Below are 12,978 nucleotides of genomic sequence, written 5' to 3'. Positions count from 1 at the left end.
ATTTTTGAATTGCTTCGATTTTTTTAAACTTGAAAAGCTTAGAATGAATATTAAAATAAAATGATAATATTATGAAGAATAATTACCGATCCTTTAATAAACATATACATTTTAAGTAAATAAACTAAGCAGATAAAAGCTTTTCTTTTATCAAAAGCTTTCTAGTAAAAGCAACCCTGTTCGCCCCCGCCACCGCGCTACAGCAAAAACAACAATTCGCAAATCTGTTTCATTGGTCTGTGGGATTTTGCTGGCAGAGCTGCTCTCGTTTAATTGTTTTACCAAATACATTTCGTACCAAATAACACTGCAAATATGCTGAAGCAAGTGACGAAGCAATTGGCCCTGCAGGGAGTGCGCACCTTCTCGGTTGGCCAGCAGGTGAGACAATGATATCCAATAAAATCCCGGCTAGAATCGGGCCCCTTCCACTGCAACTGTTTACGTAACAGGCGGATGATACAGTGCATCTCGCAGCAATAATTATAAGAACCTGACATAACACCATGGTTCCATGTACTATATGGCTTTTGTGTTTTCTATTACCGAAATAGAACAACTACAAGGTGACCGTGTGCGGCGCCGCTGGAGGCATTGGCCAGCCGCTGTCGCTGCTCCTCAAGCAGAATCCCCTGGTCACCGATCTGTCGCTCTACGACATCGTCCACACGCCCGGAGTGGCCGCCGATCTGTCGCACATCGACACCAAGAGCAAGACCACCGGATTCATCGGTGCCGACCAGCTGGGTGACTCCCTGAAGGGTGAGTAGAGGGCAGGGGCCACGAGTGAGGTTATGTGATAAGGGGATACGAGTGGAAAATTTGCGGGGATCCGCTGGGATCCGCAGGGGGAGGGTGGTCTACGAGGGGGATAAACCCACTTCATAAAGTCATGATATGATATGCCCTATACTTGAAGTATTCGTAAGGTTTTCTTGGTTCCTATAGAAGTCTTCCTAAGTCCTGTGATTTTATAATCCCTATAACCATAGCCAGGATGTTATAGTGGATAGTAGGAAAAACTATTTTAATATAAATAAGCTCATGTTTCTTTTTTACAAATTAATAACGATAAGGGTCATTAAATATTAAAAAGAATAAGTATATCAAGCAAATATAGATATGATATAATCTTCTTTACCAAAATATTTTTAAATTTATTATTAAAGAAACGCAATTTAAATATTAAGGTCTTACAAATTCAGATAAAAAATACCTTCTTAATAAAATAGGCCCTTTTCATGTGATTTGCATGAGGCACATTTTATGCTCTGATAAGATAAGCACTAGAGAATATATGTACCCCCTGATAGCACCCTCTGTGAATCTGTAGAAAGGTTATTGGTATTTTTATAGCAACGTAATCAGAACGGGCCACTTATCACTGCAGTAGCCACGGGGATTGAACCCATAAAAGATCAAAGCTCAAAAAGTCTTCTATCAACTAATCATAAATATACACGTACCTCTTGCAGGATCCGATGTGGTCGTCATTCCCGCTGGCGTGCCCCGCAAGCCCGGCATGACCCGCGATGACCTGTTCAACGTGAACGCCGGCATCATCAAGGACATCTCCAACTCCATTGCCAAGAACTGCCCCAAGGCCCTGGTGGCCATCATCACCAACCCGGTGAACACCTGCGTGCCCATCGCTGCCGAGATCCTCAAGAAGGTGGGATAACATTGGATATGGGTTACCAGAGCCTTAATACTTAAGAAATCTATGTTGCCAGGCTGGTGTCTACGATCCCAAGCGTCTGTTCGGTGTCTCCACCTTGGATGTGGTGCGTGCCCGCGCCTTCATCGGCCATGCCCTGGGCGTGGATCCCCAGAGCGTGGAGATCCCCGTGATCGGCGGCCACTCCGGCGTCACCATCCTGCCCGTGCTGTCCCAGAGCCAGCCCAAGTTCAAGGGCGACCAGGCCACCATCGAGAAGCTGACCGTGCGCATCCAGGAGGCCGGTACCGAGGTGGTCAAGGCTAAGGCCGGAGCCGGTTCCGCCACCCTGTCGATGGCCTACGCTGGCGCCCGTTTCGCCGGCTCCCTGCTGAAGGGTCTCAACGGCGACAAGAACGTGGTCGAGTGCTCCTATGTGCAGTCCACCGTCACCGAGGCCACCTTCTTCTCCACTCCCCTGGTACTGGGCAAGAACGGCGTTCAGGAGAACCTCGGCCTGCCCAAGCTCAACGACTACGAGCAGAAGCTGCTGGCTGCCGCCATTCCCGAGCTGAAGAAGAACATCCAGAAGGGCATTGACTTTGCCAACGCCTAAGCGACGCTAGAAAACCCAATCCATCCCCAAAAACCGTGTACTTCATTAGCGCCCATTGTGAATTGGCATACTTCCCTTAGCAAATCTTTCGTCTTAAGTCCAAAGATTAAACAGATCTACGCTCAGTGTGTGGTTAGCAATGAAACCAGTTGATGTCTGAAATAAAGAAATTACAAACTTGGATATGATGTGGCAGTGATTCTTTGCGTTTAATAAATAGCACTCGAAAAGGGATTTTGGTTCAGAAACACTAGTTACTGAAGAGATTTTTGTAGATTTATATAGTACCCTAAAAATATCACAGAATTTTAAAGCTGGGCGAAGATCTCAACGCAAAAACTGTTTCTGCTGTATTTTGTAATACCATCAGAGTAAAAACTGCTGTACATTTTACACTGCTCGAAGGAGTGGAGTTCTTGGCTAACTTGATTCAGATGGATGGTAATTCCATTTCGAAAATTTTGCCAAGTGTAGACAACACTGTCGCAAACAAACACAGTGCTCACACGCACAGTCCCACACAGTCACAATCAATTAAGCTTCGTTAAGATCAATTTAAACTTGCCCGCATGTCACGACGGCCCCCTCCCGACGCCCATGACCAACCCCTCCGGCATCCCTCCCGTGACTTTGGCTCTGAATCCAGTGCGTATGCGTTTCGGAATTTCTTTTTCAACTATATATCCAATATTTTTTTAGTCTTATGGCATTCTTATTTTTGTCTACATAAAGCAATATGCGAATTCAATGGAATTTTTCGCCTTCAGACATTTTAATTTGTTTTGATAGTAGATCGCACGCTCTTATTGTTAGGCAATTTCTAAGCAATTCTCACCTTTTTGCGAACAAATATTACCTTCTTTGAATTATGATATCTAAAGAATATTAAATTATACCGAAATAAACATATCGGGCAATAGATTTATCACAGTTTAGTGTTAAATTAATTTGGAAGGGTTTATGATAGTTAAGACTGTAAATGGTGACCCCTAAAGTAAGTTTTAAATGGCATTATCAATATATGATAAATATGGTAAAGGATATTTTCAAATTATATTATATTATATTAAAGAATTTTTTTTAAATGTTGGTAATATTCAATATATCTTAATATTATGTTAAAAAAATTTTGACAAATTATGATAATATACAATATTATTTTATATTATATTTGCAGTTGAATTTTTTAGCCTCACTAAAAATTAGCTAACTTCGTATTACATATGTTATTTAAAACTTTAGAACGATAAAACAAAAATCTTTTCTAGTTTGTCTTGAATCAATTGTTCTTCTTCATAACTCAACATTGATTTGCACTTGTTTTACCAATTAAAGTGCTTGGCACCAGCTCGAATCAACTAAATTGGATTACTATTAGACAATTTGATTTGTTCATTAAACCGGAGACGATGCAGAGCCACAGCTTCAATAATTCTAACCTATTTAGCCGTCGAGAGGGGATGGGATGGGCGAACACACCCCCGACTTAATTATCGACGATCGAAAGGCAACGATAACAAGACCAAAACAATCAATTGATACAATTCCATTCATAAAATCAAATCGAACTGCAAGCGAAAATCACGGAGCGCGGGAGACAATTTGATAGGCCAGTCGATTCGAATTCTTGGGGTTCCGCCAATTGGCAGAACGCTTTTAATGAAATAATGAGCAGGAATCAATTTTCCAACGCCGGCGCACGTACTATATGCGATACAAAATTAAATTGCCGGCCGGCGTTTTATATTAAAACAAATTGGTTACCATGGATTTACCAGACCCGACTCTCTGTTTTTGTAATCGACCTTGTACAATTTTATTTAATTACAAACAATTAAGTCGCCGCACAGGCAGCACAGCGCCAAAAACGATAAGCGACGCCCACCAGAAAGACAGTGTCAAGTGCAGCAGCATTTATTAATTAATTAATTAATTATTATCGCACAACGCAATCAAGTTGTTCATTCATCATTTTCAAAGTGCCGAATTTGAATTTAAGCTTGCGCCTATCGATAGACATTCGTAACGGAATAGATAAAGTGCCGTTTACACCAACGCACTTAAGCTAGTCGCACTGATGCAAAATAGTGTAAATAAAGCATTTCGAATGTTCTGCTTTTTAAAACCGCGTTTTCTGACAAACTCAAAGCAATTTGCATTGCCCGAGCATCGATTTCAATTACATAACACCACAAATTGCTCTGGGACAACGATCGTGCCGCTTAAGTTATCAGCCGCAGATGCAGTGCGCTCAGCTGGCCCATTAAATGGCGCCTTCGCCATAAATAAGTAACAATTGTCGGCAATTAATTTGAATTGCGCACACTGTGTTGCGATTTTTCGTGCATCGACAGGCCCCGAAGAACCCCCAAAGCCAATTACACCAACCGGGCCCAGCGGTTGACATCTTCAGTTATCTTCTTTTTACAATATGCCCCATATATACCATATATAGTGTCTGATACGCGCTAGCAATTGTGATTGCCTTTAATTTATTGGCGTCCTCTCTCACTTTCCCTTTGATTGCATTAAGCTTTTAGTGGGACTTGTGGGTGGGTGCGAAGATTTTCAGACTTCAAAGGGTTATTTAACGAGTGTCTTGGGAGATCTTCATTTTAAGATTAGGAAAATTGCGATTATTATTTCAATTACCTAAAAATGTTAAAAATGCGATTGCTTTTTAAATATTTACTTTGGTATGCATTCTGTTACCCTTTTATTAACTCTCATTCTCTAAAAATCAACCCAAGACCCTCACAGATTTTAAGAAAGGAATGCGATAGAATTTTGAACTCTCTCCTTAACTCTTGAACTCCGATCTTTGGTACAGTCGTGCCCGAAAAAATCTCATGTAAATGATGGCAAATTCATAAGGCAGCTGAAAGCAAAATGAATAAACCAATTTGAGTGGACGTTTGTGATCATGGGTCAGATGTCAGATACGAAAAGCGAATACGTCTCGCATCCGTCCCCCGGACGAGTGGGTATCATGTAAAGGGGGTAGCTGGCAAGAAGAAGAACAGTAAGTACCAGGCAAGTGTGGAACCCAAAGTGCCATGGAGAATTAACGAAACGAAAATGGGGAAAAAACTATACATCTTTGTCAGGGCAGATACGCAGATACTGGACTGAATGGATGGCTGGGGGAAAGGCCCGGCTCCGGGTACCGGGTTACGGTTACGACTGCGGCTACGGGTCGACTTGCAGACTTTGTCTCGTGGGCAGTTGATTTCGAAATGTGCACTGAGATCATAGTGGTTGATTAAGCAGAAAAAAGTCTTAAAAATTCTAAACCAAACACACCAAGTTATAAAGAAAAATCCCCAATGAAATGTTGAAAATTTTGAAATATAAAAAGTCAAAAGCATAAGATACTTTATTACCAATCCGCTTACCTTTTCGAAAATGGTTTTTGTACTGTTGTCGCCCAGTGCATTCGCGTTTATAAGTCGAGGTTTTCCTTCTTTCATGCTTTTTTTTTTGTTTCTACTGAACGCTGAGAGCGAGAACGAATAGCGACAGCCGAGTCAGAAGTGGAACTAAAATACAAAAACTATTTGATATTTTATGCGGGATTTAAATTGATCTTAACGAAGCTTAATTGGCAGCCTCTGTATGGGTGAGCGGTGCTCTGGACTCTGACACGAGTGCTCTGTTCTGTTCGGATCTGAGTTGGGCCTGTCCGTGTGAGCGGGACTTGAGCCCGCCATATTGGAATTTCGTTGTGCGAACTGATCACAATCGCAGAACCAAGTAAGCCCGAATGGGAATGGGCGAAACAAGTACTATACATGTGCATGATTCTGTTCTGAATCGTTGCCACATCACATATACGTATAGAAGATAGAAAGGCACAACAAAATGTCGCCGCTGATATCGTAATACAATGTGATAATGCCGCCGCGACGGAGGGTGAGCGAACGTCGGTGATGTTACTGCACCGAAAGAAGTTGCCACCTTATAATACAATATGAAAACTCTAAAATGCATAACTAATTTCATTGTAATAATACCAATTATTAGAAGTTATGATGGAGATGGGTGTATTGAATATTAATGATGTTACATATCATTTTGCATACCTTTTGTTTCTGGAACTAGTTTCTTAATATCTGATAATAATGTAATCAGATTATAAGACCAGTTTTTAATAAAAAGTAATAAATAAACTGATAATATCATAAGATCAGTTTTTAATATCAATTGATCTTGAGCTGATCTCATAAGATCAGTTTTCAATATCAAGTGATCTAGAGCTGATCTCATAAGATCAGTTCTAATATCAAGTGATCTTGAGCTGATCTTATGATATTATCAGTTTATTGGATCAGTTCCTAGTATCAAGTGTGTATTTTTCATATATTTTAGACTTTATTTCAGCGTTTTACTGCTTTTCGGTTTGATTTAAAATGCATAATTTTTCCCAGTATTGCTGTTGTTACTATGGATATTGCTACCGAGGATGGACTGTCATCTCGGTGGGACAAGTGTGGATGCGATGTGATGATGATGATGATGGTGGCGATGGGCTTGAGTATCTGTCTACCCCTCAGTCTGTGTATCTGTCTGTCGGCCTGCCAGTGTGTGTATCTTAATGGTTATGGAAAAAATATGAAAAAATATTCAACAAAAGCTTAGGCGCTCACTTTGCCTGCCAGCGACAACTGTACCAAGTATTTTCCTTAATGTTGGGCTAAACAAGTTTAAGAATACGAGAAAAATTATAAGTCCCTATATAGGTTTGTTATTTCGCAGTTAATGAATGTTAAAATTGAAATTTTGTAATATTTTAAGATGTCTTTCAAAACACAATAAAAAAACATGTTTTTAAAAAATATTTTAAACCACTTTTAAAGAAACCTACCCGCAGTTCACCAATTCTCTTCGGGGTTAATTAAGATGGCATCAGCCGTCTGATCATCTATCTTATACCATTATATCATTTGGGATTCTTCTGATTACCTTTATCATAGTATAACCTCCTTAAGTTCAAGGATCAATCGTAATTAACTTTTGATCTTACACGAGATGCTATCACCACTACTTGATTTTCCTCCCTGAGAGTGTCCTTATGCCGATTTCCCCCTTTTCGGATCCTCGAACCCGAACCCAGGCCCACATAATTGGCGCATTGGCCAATGCAAAATATTGTCTGATTATTCACACGCAACAAGGCCCGGACTCCTGGCCCTCGGAGACCATCCCTCCCATACTGGGTCGCGACCCAGAACCCACAGTACGGGGTGTATTTATGTGTTTTCATCTTCCGCCTCTGATCGCGTGCCCCGCGTCCATTCTCAGAGACCTCGACTTCGATTCCGTTTGCCCGCATTTCGGAACCTGCAAAGCCGAAAAGTATCGAATTGTCCGCTCCAGTCTGTGTGAACGAGATTTTGATGTAGTTTCCGTGTGGAATTCGATGGGTTTTCTTCTTCTGGCCTCTGTTTACGATGGGAAAATTGTCGATCCTTTGTGGGTTCCTGGGAAGCTGAAGTTTCTTTGCTATTTTCACTCGACACGATCGATGCGGGTTCCGTTCGATTGGGAGACACTTTTAACTTTATACAAGAAGTTTCTTTTGTTATTTAGCCTGATTTATAATTCTAACTTCTTTAAATCTTTAAATTTTATAAATCAAAATGTTTGCAATTCGCAATTTTGTCAGATTCTTAATATATTATATGATACCCCTTAGGAATTTATATTTTAAATATATATATATAAGAAACTTTATCTAAGCATATTTTAAATGCATAATTTAAATTTTCAAAATTTCTAATAGATCCTAACTTTCCTGATACCAGCTTTTATAAAATGTATCACTTCACCAACTTTCACCCTCCTTGACTTAAATGGCCCACATGATCCTGCATCCTCCTTTCCTCCCCTTTTGAATACCCCGTGAAATCTTCGGATCTATCCAAATGATCCATAACTTAGCCCCTGACTAAGTGCCCACCTCTTGCGATCGAAGTACCAGCATCTGGCCAAAAGGTCACACGCAATCCCAGAACGGAATACGGATATGCCAATCCTTCAGAGGGTGACACGCGCTGTGGGAAGAAGGCGAGAGGGGAGAGGGAACAGCCCGAAGCGGAAGACGAAGGTCGCAAGCGTGCCAAGTCGATCCCGGATAGGGGTGGAAATTTCAGTTCGAATCACCCTCATAAGTCCAATTGGAACCCAGGCACTATCGGTATTCCTCTGCGTTTCAAAAGTTAATTGTCGGTCCAACATGTGTGACGATAAAGGTGGATTGTTAGGGATGACGCTGACCATAAGCTGATGAGGTGGTCAGGGAATAGGGGGGCACACTCAACTTTAAAGCGGAAATGATCTGTTACAATGCCGTGCTGACAAGGACCTCTAATTTGGAATTTGAATATATCATTTTTGGGATGGTGATTTTTCCTAGCCTTGGTAAAGAAATTTTTTCTTTTTGTATTTTAAAAACAGCGGATATACCTAGGGTTTGTAATATTCCCTCTAATTGATAATATTAAAAGTGCGAGATATAAATAAAATTTGTTTATGTTTAACTGGGTTTTTATATAATTGACTCTGCATTTACTACCTTTTAGTAGTAATCGAGAGATAAGCAAGGACAGCAAAAAACTCTATTTTCAGGCAGAAAAACCGTGCAAATTCCATAAGAAATTTTGACTATAACTTTTTTCAAGCAGATTCAAACGAAAAGAAACACCCAATACTGTATCTTCTGTATCTTCTGAGTTTGTACTTTTATAGAATGTCTTTTTACAAAGCACAGGCTGTATAAAAATCGGTCAATTTATCCAGTAATTTACTTGTATTAATATTTAAAATTAATTAATATTTATAGGTCTATAGATCTTAAATACAATCCTAGACCGTAAAATCAGTGAGATATAAATATTATTCATAATACATAGGTCAAGATAATTTAGAATTGTAAGCTTTAAATATTATATTGGCTTGGACCTTGGACCTTGGACCTTTCCCCACCCCATAAGGATCCTAAGATATAACACCAATAAAATGGTATTTATAAATCCTTTAAAAAGTACATAAAATTCAATAGTGAATTGGAATCTCTTCATATTATATTAGACTGAACCTGGTTTCCTCTCCCCTCCCCATAAGGATCCTTAAATTTGATCTTACAACCCGGAACCAGTAGAAGTGAAAGTCCCGTTCCCAGGACCTCTTTTTCCGTTCCCAGAGCACCAGATCTGCTGGTACCTTCGAAGCACCGTCCAAAAACTGGACTCAGGCAGCTAGACCCAGTCGATAGGGCTGAGGAGCTGTGGGGGAGACCACACCCCGAATCGCGAGGGAAGCGGAAAAGTCACACGCGCCAGCATGAAATGCACTGGGCGGTACAGCGGGCCGTCGCGCCGTCCCGCTCGCACAGCGGTAATGGCCGCCGGAGGAGGGCTGCGATTGGTCGCTGCCACCGCTGCCGCGGCGCTGCCTCCTGCGCCGGTATAAAAGGGCAATCATCGCCAGTAGCCGAGTCAATTAAGGCCACAGACTCGAGCGGTGAGCAGGCTGTCCACATCCTATCCCACACTATACCACATTCTATTTGATAAACAACCCAGCCAAACTAAGTGCGAAAATAATATTAGTAAATGATTTCCCGGGTGAAACAAGAAACCAAATCTAATTAAATACAAGCGATCAATGGATTAAGAAAGGCTCGGGCCAAAAGTTAGCTAGTGTTTGAGTGCTTAGTGCCTTGTGCTTTAAGGATAAAGATCTGTATAGAGAGAATGGAGCACGATAGCTTCGACGATCCCATTTTCGGGGAGTTCGGTGGCGGTCCTTTGAACCCATTGGGCGCCAAACCCCTGATGCCCACCTCGACGGCCATGCATCCCGTGATGCTGGGCAGTGTGCACGAATTGTGCAGCCAGCAGCAGCAGCAGCGACTGCCCGACTGCAACACCATCCTGCCAAACGGAGGAGGAGCGGGATCCGCAGCTGGAGGATCACCCAACTACGGGAGCAAGCTGGATTTTGTGAACAAGATCGGTTGCTACTCACCCAGCCAGAAGTACGAGTACATCAGTGCCCCTCAAAAGCTGGTGGAGCAGCAGCAGCATCACCAGCACCATCAGCACTACACGGCCACTCCTCCGCCCAGTCACAATGGCATCCTGCTGCACAAGCAATCCTCGCAGCAGCAGCAGCAGCAGCTGGTGGGCATCCTGGACTATCATCCACTCAATGGCAAGCTGGACTACTCCTCGTCGCCCAAGGATCAGTACGAACCGCAGCAGCAGCAGCAACAGCAATTGCAGCATCTCTACGGCGGCAGTCCGCATCATCTGGATCACCTCGATCATGGCAGCGATGGTCTGCTGCAGGACTCCTCGCCCGTGATGATCAATGGTGGATCCACTGGCGGCAAGCTGAAGAAACCCGATGAGATGTGCTCGCAGATGGAGGCGGGTGGCGGCGCAGGCGTTACTCCGCCCACTCCCACGGTGGTCAATGGTATAGCAGGAGGAACCACGAATGGCACATCCACCAACTCGTCCTCCTCCGCCTCTTCGGTGGGCGGCCAGGGGGCGGCCGGCACAGCGGGAGGCGTGGCAGCTCCTGCTCCCAAAAAGGACGGCAGCAGCAGCAAGAAGAAGGGCGATCCCAATGGCATCAAGAAGAAGAAAACGAGGTAAGCATATTGTTTATCCACTGCCAATTAATTTAACGACGGGAAATCAATGGAATTATGTGGCGCAAGATGATAATTCCAGCTATTTATGGCGGTGACCACGGGGCGTATGTGTAATTTCAAACGCTAGGGGGAATCCCAAGGAATCTGGGGGGTTAATTATCGGTTTAGGAGTCTTAGAAGCCGAGGTGGATGATAAGGACCTGTAAAACAAAATTCTTTTATGGAAATTTATATTTTATAGATCTTAAGAATAAGCCATTCTGATTTACTAAAAAAAATTAAAATTACTTCTTTGTTCAAAAATATCTATTTTAATTTTCTATAGAAGTTTTACTCTGCAAAGATTTTTAAAACATTTTTTTAATTTTTTGTGCAAGATTTTGAATTTTTTTTAGAACTGAAAATAGTTTTAAACTCTTATATAAGCTGTAACCATAGAAAGTCGTCTAATCCTTGCTATGTGCTCTATTAATTTCAGAACCACCTTTACGGCTTACCAGTTGGAGGAGTTGGAACGCGCCTTCGAAAGAGCACCTTATCCAGATGTCTTCGCCCGCGAGGAGCTGGCCATCAAGCTGAATCTCAGCGAGTCCCGGGTGCAGGTGTGGTTCCAGAATCGACGGGCCAAGTGGCGCAAGCACGAGCCGCCCCGCAAGACGGGCTACATCAAGACGAGCACTCCGCCGACGGCCACGCTCAATCCCGGCACCCTAGCACCACCGTTCACCAGCTATCCGCAGACGACGACGGTCACGCCGCCGGGCAGCATGGACAGCTGGACCAGCTACCAGACGCCCTACGAGCTGACGCCCCAGTTCAGCCTGCTCTCGCCGGCGGCCAGTCCATACGGCACCTACTCCGGCCAGTATGGCGCCTATGTCCACGAAAGCCAGCTCTTCCCGATGCGGCACTACGAATACGGCAGTCCCACGCGCATGGAAATGGGGACCACATCCAGTTCAGTGGCCGGCAACGGCGAGGAGGCGGTGGCCAATGGCGGCAGCTACCAACCGGCGGAGCTGCAGACGGCCCAGCAGCAGCAGTTGACCGACGGCACTTTGGTCACCGTCCATGCCCACCAGCAGCAGCAGCAGGCGCAGCAGCAGCAGCAACTCAATGGCAAGTACCTGACTGCCGAGGAGGCAAAGTACGTGCACCTGCAGTGCCATCAAAGTGGAGCCGGCCTGGAGCTGAGTCCCGGCGCCAGCTGTCACCTGGTGGAGGCGCAGGGTCAGCACTACGTGACCACGGCGACGGGAGGAGCTGCATCTGGCGGGGGCACGAGCAGCGACGACAACGACAGCGGCGGCATGCAGACTGTGATCAAGAGCGAGGAGGCTGCCCAGCAACAGCAGCAGGCACAGAGCTACGTCCTGCCGCCTTTTTTGCACTGAGAGAAATGCTCACACACCGGCGACAGCAGCAACATCAGCGACGCTGGGCCACGCCCCCAAGCATGCCGAGCGCCCGCTTCCGGCGGCCATTTTAAAACCGAAGGGGCGTGGGCTGTGCAGCATTTCCAACAGTGCTTCTCCGACTGAAAGTGGGGCTCCAGAAGAGCAGATAGGCCTCAAAATTAGTAGAATTCCACATCAGCAGCTTACTTAAGTGTAGTCCGTTTCCAACAAGATTCCTATAAAAGATATAAGGAAAGTAGAGATGTTTAAAAACAAGTTAGATCAAGAAAACTTTAAAATCCATAATACATTAGAATCTCTGGCCAGTCCCACTCAGTCCCTGGCCACCATTTTCATATTGCCATAGGTTCCTTTTAGGTTTAAGTCAGCAAGTTGCAACAACAACAGAATCAACAAGTCTTGCCAAAACTTAACACGGTTTTTGTTCGGTATAAGTCTAGGTTAATCAAGGGGTCAGGGGCTTAGAAATGATGGTCCCCACTCCCCCAGAATGCATTCCAAATGTGCCTTACCAAATGGTTGACGAATGGATTCCCAGCTTGGGCCCTCGTCATCCAACAAATCTAGTTGTAGCTACCCCTAAGTCTAAATTAAACCCCCTTTACTGTTGTGTGTTAGACAATAA

At 43.7% G+C, this 12,978-nt stretch overlaps 2 protein-coding genes across 2 annotated transcripts; both read left to right on the top strand.

Moving 5' to 3' along the window:
* Positions 1–210: 210 nt before the first annotated feature.
* Positions 211–2,456, top strand: LOC108025484 (malate dehydrogenase, mitochondrial). The gene is made up of 4 exons (XM_017096002.2): positions 211–381; positions 555–762; positions 1,476–1,672; positions 1,734–2,456. The coding sequence occupies exons 1-4, from the start codon at positions 316–318 to the stop codon at positions 2,271–2,273; spliced, it is 1,011 nt and encodes a 336-aa protein (XP_016951491.1). The 5' UTR covers positions 211–315; the 3' UTR covers positions 2,274–2,456.
* Positions 2,457–9,786: 7,330 nt separating this feature from the next.
* On the top strand, positions 9,787–12,971 carry LOC108024216 (retinal homeobox protein Rx). Its single transcript, XM_017094084.3, has 2 exons — positions 9,787–10,932; positions 11,414–12,971. Exons 1-2 carry the CDS (start codon positions 10,028–10,030, stop codon positions 12,327–12,329), a joined length of 1,821 nt encoding a protein of 606 aa, XP_016949573.1. The 5' UTR covers positions 9,787–10,027; the 3' UTR covers positions 12,330–12,971.
* The last annotated feature ends 7 nt before the right edge of the window (positions 12,972–12,978 follow it).

The sequence above is a fragment of the Drosophila biarmipes genome, chromosome 3R (genome assembly GCF_025231255.1).
Source record: "Drosophila biarmipes strain raj3 chromosome 3R, RU_DBia_V1.1, whole genome shotgun sequence".
NCBI lineage: Eukaryota > Metazoa > Arthropoda > Insecta > Diptera > Drosophilidae > Drosophila > Drosophila biarmipes.
The sequence above is the reverse complement of the archived record's forward strand: the minus strand, read 5'-3'. Positions and strand labels throughout refer to the sequence as shown.

Bases quoted from the DNA above. Each gene is read 5' to 3' on its own strand.
- LOC108024216 (XM_017094084.3), top strand. From the start codon at position 10,028: ATGGAGCACGATAGCTTCGACGATCCCATTTTCGGGGAGTTCGGTGGC. The intron at 10,933-11,413 runs GTAAGCATATTG...TATTAATTTCAG, and splicing joins ATCAAGAAGAAGAAAACGAG to AACCACCTTTACGGCTTACC.
- LOC108025484 (XM_017096002.2), top strand. From the start codon at position 316: ATGCTGAAGCAAGTGACGAAGCAATTGGCCCTGCAGGGAGTGCGCACC. The intron at 382-554 runs GTGAGACAATGA...TTACCGAAATAG, and splicing joins CCTTCTCGGTTGGCCAGCAG to AACAACTACAAGGTGACCGT. The intron at 763-1,475 runs GTGAGTAGAGGG...TACCTCTTGCAG, and splicing joins GCTGGGTGACTCCCTGAAGG to GATCCGATGTGGTCGTCATT.